At 39.4% G+C, this 22,000-nt stretch overlaps 1 protein-coding gene across 1 annotated transcript in view; it reads left to right on the plus strand.

Annotated features, from left to right (window-relative positions):
• RAB3C (RAB3C, member RAS oncogene family) overlaps nt 1-22,000 on the plus strand; it is a 274,514-nt gene that overhangs the window by 111,303 nt on the left and 141,211 nt on the right. Inside the window, exon 2 of the mRNA XM_060146087.1 lies at nt 1,895-2,013. Within this exon, the coding sequence (XP_060002070.1) occupies nt 1,895-2,013 (119 nt within the window). The remainder of the gene's footprint in view (nt 1-1,894; nt 2,014-22,000) is intronic.

The raw sequence follows: 22,000 nt of genomic DNA on the forward strand, positions 1-22,000 counted from the left end.
CACCTCTAATCAGGCCAGCCTCATCCCTGCTCCAAGTGTAGGGTAGAATTGTTGCTCATGAACAGTCACACCCTTTGCTAATTTTCAAGTTTTATTTCACACGCCCACATTCACCTGGAATCATTTGCTGATTTCCTCAGCCTTCTTTGGTTACCATTCTCTGAATTTTCAGGGGCCAAATAGAATAAACCACACAAATTAGGAGAAAATTGTGAGCATTCTTGAGTTTCCTACTGTTAGTCCGATGTGGAGTGCAAGCATCTGAGCAGGAGGGTACCTACAGGTGAGGAACAGTGTGTCCAACATGAGCCTGTTCTAAGAGTGAGACCCAGGGGATGTTCACTTCATTTTTTTTAAGGTTTTATTTTATTTTATTTTATTTTATTTTATTTTTTACACCTTTATTAGAGTATAATTGCTGTACAATGGTGTGTTAGTTTCTGCTTTATAACAAAGTGAATCAGTTATACATATACACATGTTCCCATATCTCTCCCCTCTTGCGTCTGACCTACTAGAGAATGGACTTGAGGATATGGGGAGGGGGAAGGGTAAGCTGTGACAAAACGAGAGAGTGGCATGGACATATATACACTACCAAACGTAAAATAGATAGCTAGTGGGAAGCAACCGCAAAGCACAGGGAGATCAGCTCGGTGCTTTGTTCACTTCATTTTGATGCTAAAGGAACTTCTTCTTGAATCATCCAACACATTAGCTTTCCCTTCAAGACCTATTAATATTGCCTTAGGGGGAACTGGGATGTACTTTGTATACAGAGGAGGCATCTCTGGGAGAAGGGAAGAAAGAGGACCCAGACCGAAGTCAGAAAGAAGGTGACATTTCTGTCCAAAATGCTAAGCACCTAGAATACTAGGACAGAGAAATCAGAGCCCAATTCCCTGGGAAAGTGGTGAAGGGGAAAGCCAAGGAGCATTGGGTTATAAGTTATACCCCCAGATCCTGAGAAGACAAAGGAGCAAGAGTTAGTTGAATTGAGGAATAATTTCTTCAACTACATCGTGCAGTATCTGTGACCTATATAGGTCATTTCAGTGATGTAGCTGCCTCTGATTCTCAGATTTCACTGCTGCATGAGACTATTCTGCAGGCCCTGAGCCCCTGCATTTGTAAGCTGCCATCTACCATCCTGTGTTAGCCTTGCCTTCCCAAATTTCAGGAATAACAGCCAGTTCTTACCATTTATTGGCCACTTTTTGTGTGTCGGGCTCAGTGAAGCACTTTCCATGCATTATTTCATGTCACCCTAACAGGCATGCTAGACTTTAGGGGGTTTAAGTTAATAGAGGCTCAGCAGCTTGTGCATGTCCCCCCAAGCTCTCTAATGGGAGAGTGGGAACTCCAGATCTGTCCGACTCAAACACCCACACAAAGTAGGTATTTTAATTGTCATTTTACCATTGAATAACTGGAAACTACACTGCATGCTTTTAAATGCAGGGACCTTTTCATAAAAGGTCCTTTTCTCTTTTTTTCCCCACAGAGGCTTGTACTTAGCAGATAGACAGTAAATACATAGTGATGGAGCTAATGTACTCTTCTGGTTTTAAACTCTACAAAAGCCACAGATTTTGATATGTATGATCTTTCTTCTTATTTTCTTTTCTATAGTTAAATGCTCCTTAATGGGAGTGAACATATGTAGAAGGTACTCTGAGCTAGTTCTTTACACCCCCCCAAAAAAAGATTTGCTCATAATACTGCAGAGCGGCCATATGAAAATCATTAGGAAAAACAAGACTGAAAAACATATATAGCTATACATTGTAAATACAATTTAGACTCTCTGTTATGACTATTTTGGGAATAATTAATCACTTCCCAGAAGGTGTATTGCCTCATTTTTTGACAGATTATTATTTTTATTTTGTAGGACACAGCAGGCCAGGAAAGATACAGGACTATCACCACAGCCTATTATCGTGGAGCCATGGGCTTTATTTTAATGTATGACATCACAAATGAAGAATCCTTCAATGCAGTACAGGATTGGTAAGTAAGAGCAAATGTTCGCATTACTAATAATGACTTTTTTTCACTCACCTCTCTCTCCCTCCTCAAAGCAGTGATCACACCACAATGTAATATGTGTATTTTTATATACTGTGATCCCACTTGTGTTTCGTAAAGCAAATAAGGGCTAGCTATGCTCAGACCCATTTAAGGATTGATAAGGAATCATTTTGATGATTTTGCTCTATTTTGTTCACTCCAGTGCTTTGCATCCTGTGATCTTTAGTTCCGTGGGGACAAGTACATTGCTTTTGATTTTTTGAAGTACAAATAATGAATGGTCTGGAAGCATACTGGTCTAAAATAGGAATCTGGAAACCATGAACCATAGGCCAAATTTGAACTATGAGCCACAACTGGCTCACCACTTGTTTTATAAATAAAGTTTTATTAGAACACAGCCAGGTTCATTTACTTATTGTCTATGACTACTTTCATGGTACAACAGCAGAGTTAAGTAGCTGCAACAGAGACCATAGAGCCCACAAGCCTAAAACATCTTCTGTCTGGCTGTTTACAGTAAAAGTTTGCTGACCCCTTATCTGGATTTGTTAGATAGTTTCCAGTTTTTCTTCAAATTGAAAAGTTCCAAAGGACATGGATGAAGAAAAAGAAAAAACTGAAACCTTTCTTGACTCCCAGCTACATCAAACCATGTGAAAACACCTCTGTCTGTGGGATTTGCTATGGGGGGTTGACTGCTGTGGCTGCGGCTCCTTCAGCCTATTCCACCAGCACCTCAGGAGGAGACACTGAAAAGCTGATGGTCATGGTCATGGTCATGAATTAAAGCAGCAGGGCGGAACAGGGCTACTTTTCTGGGGAAAGAGCCAGAGTCTAGTTGCGCTTTGTGTGGTATTAGGAGGAAAGTGAGCTCACTGGTAGGACCAGGACTAAACAGACACCACATTTTAACTCCAAATACAGTCATGGCTTGTCTTATCGAAGGAAAAATTAGCAATACACAGGTAAAATAAACATTTTTTTTCTGTTTTACATGATGGTATTATCCAAAATGATTTTTTGTATGTGTATCAGCTCAGTGAAGGTCAGATGCTATTAAAAATTTCAGTTTGCCTTAGATTGTTTCTTTAAAATTTTTTTGCTTATCTGAAAATGCACCTACATCTTTCTTATTTACACACACACACACACACACACACACACACACTTACAATACAAAAAAATTGTAATAATACCACTAACAATAGCAACTCAAAAGGGAAATATATAGCTGTAAACTGAAAAAGACAAGCTTAGGACCTCCCTGAAAAAATAATTATCTTCAACTGAGGGGCATAGAAGAAGGCTTAAGTACCCCTCTTTTCAGTAGACTGAATATTGTAAGAAATGCCAGTTCTTCACAAATAAATTCATAAACTCAAGGCAATCCCAATCAAATACCAGGAGGCTTGGTATAGAATGGAATGAAAGAGAGAGTCCAGATATAGACACAAAGCCATATGGGATTTGGTTTATGATAAAAGTAGCATTTTAAATTAGTACCAAAAAGGTTGGGTCAGTGAATACCATGGTGCTATCCGGTTAATTGCCACGCATAGCTCTGGTACACAGATTGTCATACAAAATGGTCATTTTAACTTTGACCTTCTCCTCTCTGGAAATGATAAGACCCAGGAGTGTTCATGAATTAGACATCAGGGTTCCTAAATTTGTTTGCACCCATAGCTCTGGCCCGTTGTTCCAATGAAAGTTATATGACGACTGAGAAGAGATAGATCTGTTGAGTTCTTTGAAACCAAATGGTAACAGTGCCAAGAGCCACCCTAGCAGTACCTCTGACTCTCGCATCAGAAACACTGTGGAAAAGTTCAGCTTCCTCATGCCCTCCTCCACGCCTTCCCTCTGCAACCCCACCCAGGCTCTCTCACCTGTCAAGAGACCATCTGCCCTATCTCACTTCTCCTCTACCTCCTCCAATTCTCTATTTGACTCTATTTACCCACTCTTTCCTTTGAAATTCTGTTTCCTGTTGTCTTAGAGGCACATTTCCCAGATTATTCTTGTGTCTCTCAGACCGCTCCTCTTTCTACTTCCTAGCTTTCACTCCCTTCCTCACCCAGCAAAGGGTAAGTAAGCATCCTCTCATGGCTTTTTTCTTGGGCTTATTCTGTTTCCTTGGCCATCTTATCCACTTGTACACATCATTTATCACTTGTACCAGATGGCTCCCAAGTTTAACTACCGGGCCCCAGTCTGTCTTGTGAAGTGCAATGTTGCATTTCCTGGTATCCGAAATATTTATACACCTGGACATCCTGCTGCCATTTCAGAATCACTTGTCTTCACCTGAAACTGCTCACCTTCCTGACTTCAATTTTTGCTGTTCATTGAGACCACAATGCTTTGCCACCCAGGTTCCACCTTGTATCCAACTCTAACTTCCATCCATCCTATTCTGGGGCCTGATCTTGCATATTAATTTTTTCCTGACTATCCTTTGAATCTGCTCCTGCCTGAGAAATCACATGACCATCATGGCTCAGCTTCTTCTTCTTATCTTTTGCTTCTTCCTTTATAATAGCCTTCTAACTGATCTTTTCCCCCTTAGATTTCTTCCCATCCGAATCCATCCTATCCCACTGCTGCTATAAGAGTCTCCCAAAAGAACATGATCCTAAAGATCATGGAAGACTCCTGCCCAAAAGCCATGACTTACCATCACCTCCTTAATTAATTAAAACTTCCTCAGACTGACTTTCAGACACATGACATCATGGAGTCCCTATATTTTTACAGTCTCATCTCTCACTATTCTAAAGCCAAACTGAACCATTCACTGTTTTTGGAACCGAGCCTAAACTTTCCAACCTTTGTGGCTTTTGTGTTTTGATGGTACCCTCTGTTTTGCATTTCTTTTTCACAACCTTCCACTCTACCTCCCCCGGATATCTAGATTTGTCAAAACCCCACAAAGCTTATCCATAAACCAACTCTTAGTCATGTTTTCATCCACAACTGTATAATCATTGGTTTACTAGGGATTTTTCATTCATTCAACAGTTATTGAGCACCTACTCTTTGACAATCTGCCAGATATTGTAGTTAGTACCTATGCCAATATTTACTATCTCAGTTAGTGGATCCACCTGCACCCAGTTGTCTGATGTGGAAATCTGAGCTCTAATTTTGATTTCTCTCTCTTTACCCATTACTTCTCACTGTCCACCAAGTCCAGTAGTTTTAACTTTCTGAAGGCTTTTGTTCCTACTGCCACTGTCTAAATTCAGACTGTCATGAGCTCTTTAAGAACCTTAGCTCTCAGCACTTTAGGAATTTTCTACCTTGTATGCTTACCGGCAAGTCCCACCCTCTCCAGGTCATCTGTCATATTGCCGTCAGAGCTAAGTAACGTCTCTCATCTTAATAATAAAACCTTTAATAATGTCTTATTACTTATAGTGGAGATTCTGGGAGCCTCTCTGAATCACTGTGGAACCTTGACAGTATGAAGAAGCCCAGGCTCCACTCTATACAAACAAAACCAAGTCTGCAGTGATAAATATTGGTATATGTATGTGTGTCAGCTCTAAAAGTGATCCTGATGCCCATTTCTGGTTAAGACCATTGATTTAGAATGAAGTCCACACCCTCTAACGTGGTGGGCAGTGTTGCCTCCTCATAGCTATTCCATTAACATCATCTCCTACCACTCTCCTCCACTGGTCCTAGGTTTCAACCAGACAGAACTTTTCTCAGTTTACTAATGTTCCATTCTTTCAATAACTCTGTTCCTCTGCTTGGAATACCTTCTCTGCTATCTTTCTAAATTCTTATTCTCCTTTCAAGGCCATCTCAAATAACAACTCTTCTATGATGCTTTTGAAGATACCACTATCTCATTTCCCACCCACCACAATTTCCATTCCTAGTGGACAATGCTATTCACTCCCATATCTCTGCTTCCATGCCACACTAGCACTTCTGCAGACCACATAAAAAACCTAGCAGACTCTGTTTTTATCTGATTACATTTTGTCTTCTGTATTGCGTGTGAGTTCATTCATCTCTTTTCCCTAGTACTGAATACAGTACAATTTTATTAAAACTTTTTTCTAAATTTTTATTGTGGTAAAATATACAAAACTTAAAATTTACAATCTTAATTATTTTTAAGTGCACAGTTCAGTGGTATTAAATACATTCTTATTGTTGTGCAACCATCACTACAGTCCATCTCCACAACTCTTCATCTTGCAAAACTGAAACTCTGTGCCCATTAAATAACTTCCCATTCTCCTTTATCCCCAACCCCTGGACTTTCTATGTCCGTGAATATGACTGCTCTATTCATACTACTCTAAGTACCTCATATAAGTGGAATCATACAGTATTTCCTTTTTTGTGTGTGACTGGCTTATTTCATTTAGCATAATGTTCTTTTTTTTAATATATCTTTGTTGGAGTATAATTGCTTTACAATGTTGTGTTAGTTTTTGTTGCACAGCAAGGTGAATCAGCTATAAGTATACATATATCCCCATATCCCCTCCCTCTTGAGCCTCCCTCCCATCCTCTCTATCCCACCCCTCTAGGTCTTCACAAAGCACTGAGCTGATCTCCCTGTGCTATGCAGCATCTTCCCACTAGCCATCCATTTTACATTTGCCAGTGTATATATGTCGATGCCACTCTCTCACTTCATCCCAGCTTACCCTTCCCCCTCCCTGTGTCCTCAAGTCCATTCTCTACATCTCCATCTTTATTCCTGCCCTGCAGCCAGGTTCATCAGTACCGTTTTTTAAGATTCCATATGTGTGCATTAGTATACAGTATTTGTTTTTCTCTTTCTGACTTACTTCACTATGTATGACAGACTCTAGGTCCATCCACCTCACTACAAATAACTCAATTTCGTTCCTTTTCATGGCTGAGTAATAGTCTATTGTATATATGTGCCACATCTTCTTTATCCATTCATCTGTCAATGGACACTTAGGTTGTTTCCATCTCTGGGCTATTGTAAATAGAGCTGCAATGAACATTTTGGTACAGGACTCTTTTTGAATTATGGTTTTCTCAGGGAATATGCCCAGTAGAGGGATTGCTGGGTCATATGGTAGTTCTATTTGTAGTTTGTTAAGGAACCTTCATACTGTTCTCTATAGTGGCTGTATCAATTTACATTCCCACCAACAGTACAAGAGGGTTCCCTTTTCTCCACACCCTTTCCAGCATTTATTGTTTGTAGATCTTTTGATGATGGCCATTCTGACCAGTGTGAGGTGATACCTCATTGTGGTTTTGATTACATTTAGCATAATGTTCTTAAGTTTCATTCCATGAAGTAGTATATGTCAGAATTTCCTTCCTTTTTAAGGCTGAATAATATTCCATTGTGTATATATATATATATACCACATTAATCCAATATGTATTTTGAATGGATGATCCAAGGAACTATAGAGGTTCACATACTTGCTTGATAACCCAACAAAAAAGTATAGAAATTACTTCAGACCAACATAGGAATTAATGGTTCTATTCTTCCTCCCAGCAAAGATTTAATATCATATGTGTCTTGCTGCTATGGCGATATTATATTCAACTTTTTATTGTTGTTAGGTATATAGTTGTCCTAAGTTCCTAATAGAATATAAACTATTTGTAGAGAAAAATTTTATATTTCCTACTTAATGTAGTAACTAGCACAAAATGGGCATTTTAAAAATTACTGTTAATTGATGAATTCAACCCATCAAAAACCGTGGGAAATGTTTAAGGAATAGAAACAGAATTGTATAGTAAGAAAGAAAAACCTGTTTGGGGGAAAAAATCCAGTTCAGCAGTACTAACTTACTTACATATACAGTATTGTCCAGCAGCGGTGAAGAAGGAGGGACTTGCTGATACTCCACGATGCCTTTCTACAACAAGAAATAAGGTATTCCTAAGCAAAACAAGTACAAAGGAACAGATTCTTTAAATTACTGGTATCCAAGTACTGACCTTAAGGCTAGAAAAAATACAGAAAATCATACATAGCAAAAAGAAAAATTAATTGAAATTTATTTGTGGCTAAAGTTTCAAATACTCTTCTCAACAAAATGTACTTTCATTATATAGAAAGAAAAGAAAATGCTTGTTGGCTGTGATCTCAGTAAAATCCTTAAACTATCTAACTGTAGGAAGATTTAGATGAAGTGAATAGTTTCTTAGAATTTAATTACACACAAATCCTAGTCAGTTAAGAAAGCAGGTATAGAGATTTAGAGAGAATAGCAGCAAAGTAACAAATCATTTTGAGGAAATAGAGGCTGTTCCTTTTTTGAAAACACGTTAGACTGTACTTTGAATTTGCCAGTAGAATTTTATTTGAGGAATTAAATTAAATAAAAATACTCTCTTTAGCCAAGTTCCCAAGTTCTGTAAAGTTAATACAAAATGAAGCCCACTGTGATCTTATTTATAAGTTTATCTTGAGTCTACACGTTTTCAAAAAGAATGTGAAGTAAACACAAAAGATACATAGAATATGCTTAATAAAATAGGAGTAGAGAGTGACCCCAAAAATCAGGAGGGAATATTGTTTTAGCCCTAGTTCCCTAGAAACAGGGTGGGAAAAGCTTAAATGCTAATACTTTGTTGGGAAGTACAGTCTCAGGGAAGCAAGAGAGAAGAAAGGGGTGTGTGGCACGGAGAAGGGGGAACCAACACTAGGGGACGTCTGGCAAACCAGTCACCACTTGGTATCAAGCGCAACTGACCACAGGTCTCGCAGGAACTTCTTCAGAGAGACTGTCAGGTAGAGGAAGGGAGAAGAATTTCCCCATGAGCCTTTGTCTTCTACTGGTCAGAGGTTCAGGCTTTAACTCCTCCACATTTCCGTGTTACACATCCGTGGATGACTCATTTCAGTGGCAACAGGGAAGCTTCATTGTGGAAGGCAGAGCTGTGGGGCATTAGCCCGAGGTGAGCTACTTTGGGTCATGCCCATGTCATGCTGATAACAGAGGCGGCAGTTGAGCAGATCCCTTGCAGGAATGGAATGGAATGAGTGGCTGGCCTTTCAGACAGGTGAGTCCAGAAGAATTTGAGGGGGCACATAAGTTTGAGGGTGTCTGATAGAGAATTTTAAAGCTTATGGAAGTGTAAAGGGCAAAAGGGCTCTTGTGTTTAAAACAAAATTTGGTTCTGAGACTCTTTGAAACCGAGGTGAAACCATGGCTGAAAAAAATAATTAAACCTGATGTAATATACAGCTCTCAATATAGGAAGGGGTAAAAATTGCTATACCAATCCCTGCTGGCAAAGAAAGTTGCTTTTTTTTTTATTAAATTCTGCTGGAAATATGTTTAATTTGGGGACACATTGGGTTTATGTCAACAATGGCTTTCACAACTAGTACTAAAAAGATCTCATGAGACTCCTTTTTTATAGTGCCTTTAAAACATAGAAGACAAACATTAGAGTATGTTCAGTGAAGGCCCCTGTGGGAGGCTCGGAAAATATACTCCAAGCACATAGACTTCTTGTGGTCTCAGACGATCCAAGAATCAAATGGTAACCACTCAAGGGAATGCATGGATTCCATGCTACCTAGACTGTCCTCCCTAAATTCCATTTTTCTACGTTATACCTTAGACAGAAGGCAGCTTGAGCTTATGTTCTCTGAAGAGGGCCTCAGGTGCTTGCATATATTGCATCCAATACTTTGGAAACCAGATGCTGACCTTGTATTATTATGCTTGTTAAAGTCTTTCCAATTTTTTTTTTGACATCTCTATTGGAGTACAATTGCTTTACAATGGTGTGTTAGTTTCTGCTATTTAACAAAGTGAATCAGCTATACATATACATATATCCCCATATCCCCTCCCTCTTGCGTCTCCCTCCCTCCCACCCTCCCTATCCCACCCCTCTAGGTGGCCACATAGCACCGAGCTGACCTCCCTGTGCTACGTGGCTGCTTCCCACTAGCTATCTATTTTACGTTTGGTAGTGTATATATGTCCATGCCACTCTCTCACTTCATCCCAGCTTACCCTTCCCCCTCCCCAAAGTCTTTCCAGTTTTTGAACTTCTTTCAGTTCCTTGAATACTTCTGGGTTCCGTATACTTCTGTGTTTCTCTTCCTCTTCAGAAGAGGCCTTTGCACATGCCCTGCCTTCTACAAGAAACCACATCCCTCCAGCCCTCACACAGATCAAGCTAATTTCCTCTCATCCCTTAGATCTCAGTTTGACCATCATTTCCTCCGATAGGTTTTTTTCAACTCCAGATGTGTTTACTTGCTCCTATTGTAGGCTCTTGAAACACCACCACTGGTTTATCTTATAAAGTAAATGCCTATTTCATTTTATGGTTTCCTGCTGGATTCCAAGTTCCTTGAAGACAAGGGCTATGCCTTCTCTTTTTCGCCTTTATATCTCCTTGCCTACCCCAGGGCCTGGCACTGAGCGGCTGCTCAAGAATTATTTATTGAAAGTGAGTGAAACCCGCATGGAAAGTGCACATCTAGTAAGGTTATCTGGATTGGTTGGCATATTTTTTAAAAAGACACAGGGCAGTAAAGTGGCTGTAAACAGTCACTTTGGATGCTGCAACAAGGTTTACAGTGTTCTTCAGCTTTGTCCAGGTGGCGAAACTGTGTCACTGTGGTCAGTAACTAGACTAATCGGCCAGATCCCCATTTGCTCCAACCTGCAGTTTGTTAAGGAGACAGCTGTGTGGAGTTCAAAGTCAAGAGCAGCAATTTAGTGACTCCATAATTTTGAGAAAATAGAAATTACCTCTTTTTTGAAAACAGTATTCTGTGGTTTGAATCCTCCAATGGGCTTTGATTTAAGAAATAAATGAATGATTTATTAGAGAGACAAGGCCCAAATAGATTTAGATAGTTCTAGAAACAGAAGATCACCACTGAAAATTCACTGCCTTTGAAATGTTGCTCAGAGGAGTTGTGGCCTAGAGAGTTTCCTGGGTCTCCGTGGGAGCGTGACCCCAGGTATATGGAATTTGGATCTGCTGTCCAGGCTCTTCCTGGATGTCTAGCACTAAAACTCAAATGTTTATACACACTGCAGAGAATTTTAACTTGGTTTAAATTCTTCCCCATTCCTGACTTTAAATGCATTTCTGTTCTAAGTCTGGCATGGCCACAAGCTGCTGTATTTCCTGTAGGAGATTGTCTCCGGTTTACTTCCCCCACCTTATTTATTTACATTCTGCTTTTGATGACACAATGAGAAACTATAAATATAAGGTGTTTTTTTTTTTAAGGCAGGAAATCTGGTGAGCAAGTTGATATTTTTTTAAAACCACCAGACTGAGGATAAAAGTCCGACACCATCATCCCACCAGTTTTAATTAATTCATTTCCATGACATTCAGGGTACCACTGCAGATGTGCTAGAACTGGAATGAAATTTCACCTTCAAATATTCTCTTCCTCTGCAGTTTTCTGTCTCTTTCTTTTTCTCCAAAAATATATAATGGTCTTAAATTAAGGTGACCTCATATTAAATATGAAAGAATTTTAGCCTGGTAATAACAGCCGAGATATGATGAGCAATTGCTAAGCCTTTGTTCAGAGCTTCCTAATCTTGTTCAAGGTCTTCTCAACTACAAGGTCAGTTCTGTGACAGCTTGGAGGGGGCAGTGGTGGGAATAGAGCACAGACGTCTGACCCCCGAGTTTTACCACCACCCCACACTGGGCATCAAGGTGTCTCTCCTCTCCCTGGATCTTAATGACTACATTTCTTAACTGCTGCTTGGACCCAGCCATAAAACAGTTTTCTTCCTCTGAAATTTTCACGTCATCCAACTTAAGCTCAAGTTTATATTTATAAGATAGACGGCTCCTAATCCACAGCTCCTTGCCAAAAAACAAAAACAAAATATACCCTGTTCCCTCCATTGTCTTTTCTGTCTCCATCTTTCCAGTTTATCAGGCCAAAAACATTGAGGTTAATCTTAACTTCTCATTTTCTCAGAGCCCACATCCAGTCTTTAAAAAACATATACTGTTATTATCTTGGCTCTAATTTCAAAATACATCTCTTTTGTCCTTCGAGATAGTTATGCTCTATAAAGTTATCAAGAGTGTTGAATTAGTGAGTACAGAATCTGCCCCATTGGGGAAGTATGGGGTTAGGTTCCTGCGAGCTTCTGTTCACAACATTTTTGCCAGCCGATCAATACATTCCTTATGATAGGTGTGTTTCTGCTTCAAGACACTGTGTTTAATATATATTGTTGATTCCTGACATCGAACTCATGGCCTACAGCAATGCAACTCATGCCCACATGAAGCTTACCCAACACACCTTTTTCCTCTGTAAGGCACACCACAGCCTTCTTGCACTCGGAAACATGAGACAGCACTTCAGCATTATGCTTGGAGGTCATATTGAACAGCAAAATCATCAATAAAAAAACCAAAATGTGAAGAGTATGACTCTAAATGTATTGTGAAAGGGCACTATTTACAGGGTGAGAGCTGAAACAAGAAGGCAGAACATGCCCTTGTTCAGCTCAACTAGGAGTATGTGTTTGGGCCACTCGGATTTCTAATCACTGCTCATGTCTGTAAATGTCTGTGAAAGTGCCATGAGTACTTATTTTGAGGTTACAGATAAACTTTAGCAAATCAAAAATATGGAATCCGTGAATAGTAAGAACCAATCACATATTCAAATTCCCACCGCCACCCCCGCCCCTCCCTGTTTCCACTGTGTATTAGCTTGCTAGGGCTGCTGTAGCAAAGTACCACAGACTGAGTGCTTCAAAACCAGAAATGTCTCAGTTCTGGGGCTAGAAATTCCAGATCAAAGTGTCGGTGGGGTTAGTTGCTTCTGAGGGTTGTGAGAGAGAACCTCTTCCATGCTTCTTTCCCTCTGGCAGCCTCGGGCATTCCTTAGCCTGTAGACAACATTCTCCCTGTGTTTTCATATCATCTCCCCTTTATATGTGTCTCTTTCTGTGCCCAAATTTCTCCTTCACCATCCTATGGGATCAGGGCCCACCCAAAAACCTCATCTTAATCTGATCATCTGAAAAACCTTATTTTCAAGTACCATCACATTCATAGGTAGTAAGGATTCCAACTTTAACATTTTGGGGAGGGGACACAATTCAAGCCATAACATGCTGCTACCATCCTGGTTATGCTACCGTCATCTCTTATCTGGATCATTACAATAGCCTAATCGGTCTCCCTGCTTCTAGCACTGCCCTAGCCTCCAGCATCTTCCCAGCACAGCAGATGGAATGAGCTTTTCAGACTGTAAATCAGATCATGTCACTCCTCTGCTACAAATATTCACAGCATCCCACCTCCCCTGCATTAAAGCCAAAGCCCTTACGAGAGCTGAGAGCCGACAAGCCCTGCACAGTTTACCCACTGCCTCTCTGACCTCACCTTCTCCTGCTCTCCCTCTTGGTTGGGCTACACCAGCCTCTTTGCCATTCCTAGAACATACCAGACATGCTTCTACCTCAGGGCATTTACTCCTGCTATTCCCACTGCCTGGAAGTCTCTTCCTCAGATATCTTTATGGCTCTCCCCTCATCGTCTTCCATTCTTCACTGTAACATCACCTTATCATCAAGGTGTGCCCCTCCCACCCTATTTTATATTGCAGCCCTCTTTAGCACTCCGTATCCCCTTTCTTGGCTTTATCTTGTTTCCATAGCATTTACCACTCTCTATTTTCTAATTGACTTATTTACCACATCTGTCTCCCCAGCAAGCATTCTTCATAGAATAGCAAATCTCTGTCCCTTTTATGCAGTTTTATATCTGTGTGTCTAGAATAGTCCCTGGCACATACTAGATGTTCAATAAATATTTGTTGAATGAATTTGTATGAATGACAGAAAGAGAGGTATATAGGACTAGATCTTACTCATTTTGTTTCTTCATAGTCTTCACAGTCCCAGGCACATATCAATTACATGTCCTACAAAAAGTTGATGACCAAGGGCCACAACAGTATCAGAATATTTTGAAGAAAACAAATCAGTGCTCTCAGTTCAAGTGTGTAGGGAGGTACTGCCTATCTCACCAAACTTTTGTCTATATAGTAAGACCTTCCAACTTCTCAGTAAGAATTGATGAAGATAAATCAAATAAATCAATCAAATCAAAATGTGTCTCATCTTCCATACTGGGCAAAGTGACTTGAAGTTACCTGGTTAATTCCTGTAGGAACTAACCCTGATTCCAGCCCTAAAATGGTCTTCTTTTATCTTTATTTTTGGAGGGGAGAGTATATGTGAGGAATGCCTTAGAACAATAAATATACAACACATATTTGGGGGCACCTAAAAATGGCCAGAAATGTAACTAACTCAATGAGAAATATTTACTCATCTCTTATGGCCTCAAAGTTCCATCAACAAACTTTCTGTCTCTGGATTTTTTTTATTTCTTTGTTTTTTCCACTTATTCTTTCATTTGCTGGACTTAGTTCTGGCCCAGAATTAGCTCCATGAAGAATGCAGACACGTTAAAAAATGTAAAGCCTGGAACTAAAGACGTTTTAATTAAGTACTTAAGTTTACTCGGTATCTGCCCAGACCAAAGAGGGCAAACCTGGGCTTATATTCTGGTCACAGAGAATCTTTCCTTTTTTTTTTTGGTGATCCAGGAAATAGCAAAAGGCTTGAAGACTGAAGCATGAAGCACATATTAGCAGTTAATGTGCTGATTATGTACAGAGAAGGAGCTAGGGGAATAGAGATGCCTGTCCCGTCTGACTTTGTGCTTTGTCGCCTAACCTCATCTGTACTTGGAGGTGGTAATTATAATTCCATAAACACTGACACTAAAGTCAAGGCTAGAAGCTAAATTCTTGTTCCTGCAGCCTTACCTAAGACAGGCTATATAGGGAATATGAAGATTAAATAAAAGACTTGGTCTCTTGGATGAAAGATATTATATAAATATGATTGCTATTTGTTCTGCTTCACTTATACTCTGAAAATAGACTTCTTAGCAGCTCCTTATGTGCAGCTGTGTGTCAAAATGTTTATTGCAAATACTGTTATTTTCTCACAGGATTTTCTTGGTTCCTATCTATTTTATTGTGCCTTCTTTTCTTTGAAATTAGTTGCCTGTCTTTGGGGAGTGGATTTGTCTTGAAGGACACTAATTATACCTGTCACATAACTCCTCAGAGAGGAGATTGTGGTAAGAGCTCATTTCCTAGTTCTAGATGTTCAGCTTGGTTTCTGGGTAATATTTTTAATGAAAAAGAAAATGTGTGGGATTGTTGATGATCCTATTTAGAAAACAGAGTTTTAGGCTTTAAAAATGAATGGTTACACTCATGCCTTACTTGAACCTTACTAGTATTTTCCATCATGAATGTAATCTCCATCAAGTCTGCTTTCCAACCTCAGTGAATATTTAGAATGTTTAGTACTTTATGACACATACTGTTGGTCCTCATTTTCTTTTCTTTTTAAAAAATATATATGTATGTATTTATTTATTTGGCTGCACTGGGTCTTAGTTGTGGCATGTGGGATCTTTTTTTTTTTTTTAGTTGCAGCACGCGAGATCTTCGTTGTGGCATGCAGGATCTTTAGTTGTGGCATTCAGGCTCTTAGTTCCAGCGTGCAGGATCTATTTCCCTGACCAGGGATCGAACCCCGGCCCCCTGCATTGGAAGCGTGGACTCTTAACCACTGGACCACCAAGGAAGTCCCGGTCCTCATTTTCTAATTGTCCAGTCAGCAAATAATATGCACTCAGCCACTGCACTGTGAAATGAGTAAAGGCCAAATCTTCTCAGTCTAAAATGATACAACCCCAGTTTAATTTTACCTATTTCTAAATCTATGGCACTATTTGCCTAATGTGGGGTTCCCAGTCTAGCTGGAGGGTTCTGGCGCCCTATTTATTCATTTAATGTTGGGATGGCCTTGGTTATTTATCTCTGCAGTCCAGTTGATTGAGATAATTATCCTCATTATCAGTTGTAAACCAACCTCCCTACACACCCACTCCTTAAAAACTAATAGACATTGAAGGAAACTATTCTAAAGAGAAAATTAGAAAAATAGCACAATATTAGTTATGGGAGGATTATGTTTTGTCACCAGAGAAGCTAGATCATGGTGTATGATGACTGATTCCATTAAATTTAGACAGAGCCCCATATTAAGTATTGTCATGTACCTTTTCCTTCCCATACTATCAATTTCCAAAACAAGAGCAAGAATTATGGTGTAAGTAAAAGGAGTTACAAGCAGCCCAACCATGCCACATTCTCCATGCCCTCAATCTCGTGTTCTGTAGTCACAGAATGCCCTTTAGAAAAGTTCTCATTTATTTTTTTTCTCATTGTAGTTCCTTCTTTATTTTTTTTTTATTTTTATTGGCGTATAGTTGATTTACAATGTTGTGTTAGTTTCAGGTGTACAGCAAAGCGAATCAGCTATACATATACATATATCCACTATTTTTTTAGATCCTTTTTCCATATACAGAGCATTGAGTAGAGTTTCCTGTGCTATACAGTAGGTCCTTATTAGTTACCTATTTTATATATAGTAGTGTGTATATGTCAATCCCAATCTACCAATTTATCCCTCCCCACTTCTCTCTCCCTTGGCAACTATACGTTTGTTTTCTACATCTGTGACTCTATTTCTGTTTTGTAAATAAGTTCATGTGTACCATTTTTTTAAATTCCACATATAAGCGATATCATACGATATTTGTCCTTCTCTGTCTGACTTACTTCATTCAGTATGACAATCTCTAGGTCCGTCCATGTTGCTGCAAAAGTTCTCATTTAAAGTCTATTGTATCCTGTAATCCAAATGTAATTTGTATATATCAAATGAATTTTTTTTTATAGTTTTCCTTCCCATAGCATACTGAAAGCAACAGCTACTGGATGGCAGGTGAGGGAAGAGATGTGTCGAGGCCTGAGTGGTGTCCTAGGTGGTTTTCAAACTTTTTTTGAACCAAATACTTAGAGCCATTAAAAGTTTTTGAGTAGTCATTCCAATATATGTCTACCCAGAGTTAGCCAAGGTTAAGGGCACCATCCTCCTCAAGATTGGACTCACTTCAGATACTACATATCAGTTTGGCATCCATAGGACCACTCTCACTTCTGACCAGCAGGCTGCAAATACAGGGTTTCCCATGACTACTTTTGGGTTTGATAATTCACTAGCATGACTTACAAAATTCAGGAAAGTGCTATACTTACAATGATAGTTTTATTATAACAAAAGGATTCAAATCAGAACCAGCCAAAGAGAGAAATGCATAGAGCAAGATCTGGGAGGGTTCCACATGAAAAGCTTCTGTTGTCCTCAGGGACACATCACTGTCCAGGCACATTGATATGTGACAATGTGCAGGAGATTGCCAACCAGGGAAGTTCACCTAAGCTTTTCTGTCCAGAGTTTTTGGTTGGGGGTTTATTACATCAACATGACTGGTTGAATCATTGCCCATATAGTTGAACTCAATTTCCAACCCACCTCCCCTCCTCAGAGGATGGCCCGATATCACCAGACTCAAAATGCCAACCGTCTAATCACACAGTTGGTCTTTTTGGCATGGCCCCCCTCTCATCCTGATTTATCTCACTAGCATTAACTATCTGATTTGCTCTAAAGGACCCACCATGAATAACAAAGACACTCCAGTCACTTGAGAAATACCAAGGTTACCTCTCAGGAGCTGGGGACAAAAACCAGCCAAATTCTTTTATTACACAACATCATTTACTTATTCATAAATAATAAGCATATACCATGGTGCCAATCTATAATGCACATTACAAAACAAACACAGAAAAGTAGATGCTAAAAAAGGATGAGTTAAATATAAATAGAGCTTCTAATATTGTCTTCCAACACCCTTGTGAAAGACCATGTTGTAGAAAGCTGCCCTAAACAAGCCCACCAAGGAGCCCTGTAAGGCTGACAGAAGTGGTGCATGCCAGTTTCAGCAACACCAGCTGGTCTCCCCTGGGCCTCCCACTATTCTTATTTGCATCTCACTTTCCCCTTGTCATTTCTTCCCACTCTTGCCCTTGTTGACTCCCTAAATTTTGTTATTCACATCAGTTTCATTGACACTGAGGTGAAATGTGGTGATAAGGCCAATATGACAGGGTCATGTTGATAGAGCCCTCATCAAAATGCCCATGTCAAAGTGTCAAAACATTCTTCTTTTTATGAGCAATAGTAGAACAACAAATATTTTTACCTCCAGTTCCATCCCTAACCCCACTTTTGATCAAACCCCTTCCCTCAACCTCATGCCTTCTCTACATCCCAGTGGGCTTAATCCTGAACAAGACATTTTTGAAAGCTTTGTTATGGCATTCAAGGAGTTAAGTATAGTAAAATCTAGCTGTGGTCCCACTGACCCAGCACTTCCTAAATGCATATCAGATATTTAAACAACATGAAAAAAAATGGATGCTCTGCTATAATTGAAATTATTTCCTTATCTTTCTGTTTTGGATAAGCTGTGAACTTTAAATATGAATATTAATATGGTAATTTATGTAAATCTTTGCTTTCATAGTTTATATGCTGGAGCTGAGTCTTTTCTGAATTGCTAGAGCACAGAATTTTATATCCTATGACCTATAAAAGTACCAAGAATGACTTAATTTATATAGCTGAATAGAACAGCTTATTTTAGGAGAAGTTTTCTTAAGCTGAGAGGAAAAGTTGCCTTTTTAAAAAAATTCCCTCCATTTAAAACCAACAGAGATAGGGATCTGAGAGGGAATGAGAAAGGTAGAAAGAAGGGAACAGAATTCTTGGTTAAAGATCTATTTTGAAAAGGGTAAGAGGCACCAAGCTGAGAATTCTGAGGCTGGTGAGGGGAGCTGTAAAGGCTTTGCAGACCATTAATTGAAGTCTCCTGCCTCAAAGTTAGACAAATCCAACAAACCAAAGACTGTATAACCTTAGAAACTTGACAGTATCTAACCTTTCTCAGCCTTCGTGACTATCTTTAAAAGAGAGAAAGAATTCCTAACTTACAAGGTGATTGTAGGAACAGAGGAGACAATGTAATGTACCTGGCATGCTGTAGAAACTAAAGGACTTTATCTTGCCCTTAGGTCTATATAAGACAGTAGGGCTCAATCCAGATTCCTCATTAGAATCACTTGGACGTCTTTTCAAGACACAGTTGTCCCTTAGTATCCAAGGGAAATTGATTCCAGAACAAAATCCATCGACGCTCAGGTCCCTTATATATGTGTGTGTGTGTGTGTTTATATATGTATATACACACACGCACATATATATTTTTTAAAACCTGGATATGAAGCCCACAGTATGCTGAATATAGCTTACAAGATTCAATTCGACCAACACATGTTTTTTGAGGGGGAGGGGTCACTTGGTTGGTTGGTTGGTTGTTTTTTGCAATTGAAAGGTCTCTGCATGGCAATCACTGCGAAAGTCACCAGGCCACTATTGCAGAATCCATCTTTGTCTCTAAGATTGCCTTTTTGGTCAGTCTCTCTGCCCTTGCCTCTCCTCTGTCCCTTCCATGGGGTCAGGGCTTTTATGCAGCCACCCTCTGATTTCCAAAGCCCCCATTCTTCCAGGCCTACTGTTTCAGAAGTAGATGAGGTGTCATAACCGCATGCACCTTTCTTCACTCTGACCACACCAGACCACGGGCCATACTCACATGTGCGGTGCATCTTGATCCCTCTGTTTTTCTATAGAACAGAACGAGGGGGTTCCTGTCCTGACTGCAGACCTCTGGAGTCTTCCTTGTCTTCTAAAGCTCACCTTGAATATCCCCCTTTTTAATAATGCGGGTAGTGTCCTAACTGAGGCCTAACTGACACCAGCCACGGGGCAGGAATTCATTAAGTGTTAGTTCCCTTCCCTTCCTCCTGATCAGGATCAGTTGTTCCTCACTCAGGGGCTCCCCCTGTACTGTCCCTTATAGATCTCATAAGCACTTAGCTCATCCTGCCTTGTATGTTCATCGCTTACCTGTTTATTTCCTCCACTATGCTATGAAGTTCTTGATGTTCAAATATGTATTAGACTTATTTATCCCTACGTTACCCAAGCATCTCTCAAAGAATCTTATACTTAGTAAGGGCTCAATTAATATGCAATTGATGAGTGAATGAATGAGAACACAAATGCCCAGGCCCAACCTTCGCCTACATAACTCCCCTTCCACAGGGTTTTCTCCCTGTCCAAACAACTCCTATTAGCTGATTGGTTTGATGCTTTCCAGGGCCAACTCAGGTTAAAACAATTTACAGAATGTGTATAAATTGTTATTTGCTTTGCTAGGGTAGATGGGAACATTTTCACTTTAGAAAGAGTTTTATATCCCTAAACTGATCTCCAACTTCTAAGGGATTTGTGATGAATATAAATAGGAGGGTCTTTTTGTTCATTGCTGAGGCTAGGAAAAAACAAAAGCAAACCAACAAAAAACATCATCTCATTCTAGACAGTCACCATCCTCCCTGTAACTAGTTTGTCAGGGATTCAACTCAAGGAGCCAGCATCATTCTCTGGCATTCTCAGGCAGCCTTGTAAAGAGCTCCCACATATATGGGACTTAAGAGAAACAAAGACATCTCAAAGGGAAGAGAGAGGATGGGTTATATGCTGAATATTTAAACTGGGCATCCGGAAGCAGCTAACTTCCTGAGAATCAGAGTCATTGCACATGTATGCACACACACGTTGCCATCCTTGTGATATTTCAAGAGAATGGCCCATTGTAGCCTGAGCTTAACATTAAGGACTTGGACTTATGACTTCTCATTAGCAGCCCCTACACACCAATGTGATTCCATACCATCTTGCATAATAATGAGCTCATCCATAAAGTACATGTTTGGCAGCTAGAATGAAAAGCCATATTTTTTTCATGCTTCTTCCGCAGCTGTGGAGGGAATGCAAACAATTTCCCTGAAATCAAGAATCTGGTGTAGATCTTCCTGAAGTAAAAAAAGTATTTCACAAAGTTGGTTTGCAAATCAAATGTGTTTACAGATTCTGAAAACATCCTAAAACTGTAACACTCTGCAAATTTATTATTTTAATAATTACTATTTATGATATTTATGTCACTGATTCCTGTTTCTAGATCAGAAAACTGCTTGATTGGTTCTTTGAGCTTGATACTTAATTTGTCTATCTGGACACACATACAAAAGCTAGCAAAAGGCCAATGGAAGCTAAACCTGAAGCCGTGGACTTATTTCACATATTTCACTTTCACATTCTTAGTTATTCTGACGGTAGCTTCAAGCCCTCTCACTTCCCTCAGAAATCAAAACATACTATGAGTAGATACAGCTTTTGTTGATCCACCACCTACAATGAAATCCTCTACATTTCTTCTAACATTATTTCTGACCAAATTTGTTTTTAATGAGATTTTTAGGCAACAGTAGACATGTATTATGATAACATTCGAAGGTTCCTTACTAGAACTTTTAATAGGGTTGCTGGATGTAGCAATGAAAGTGTAAACTGTCTACTTAAATTTGAATTTCAGATAAATAATGCATAAATTTTTAGTATAAGTATTCCCATGCTATATTTAGGACATACTTATATTAAGAAATATTTTATCATTTATCTGAAATTGACACCTAACTGGACATCCACTAGTTTATCTGGTAATGCTATTCTTTAGAGACTTACAGACAACCTGGGTATAGTAGAAAGTTTTAAAAACACTCATGTTCTAACATTTCTCTATTGAACTTCCCTTTCATTGCTTTCTGCCATCTGCCTCTCCCATTTTTCTGGAGGTCACAGCTGGTAGCCAAAAGCATGTTATTATTTAGTCAAAATATTTATTATGTCTGAGCTTCCAAAGGTTGAGGTGAGAAATGCTCACAAAGAAAACAGCATAATGTGTGTTGATTGATACTTATTCCACAGCCCCCAGCCAACCCTATTTCCATGTTATTTTGTATATATACATATATATATATATATCATCTCATTGT

The sequence above is a fragment of the Lagenorhynchus albirostris genome, chromosome 3 (assembly GCF_949774975.1).
Source record: "Lagenorhynchus albirostris chromosome 3, mLagAlb1.1, whole genome shotgun sequence".
Classification (NCBI taxonomy): Eukaryota; Metazoa; Chordata; class Mammalia; order Artiodactyla; family Delphinidae; genus Lagenorhynchus; species Lagenorhynchus albirostris.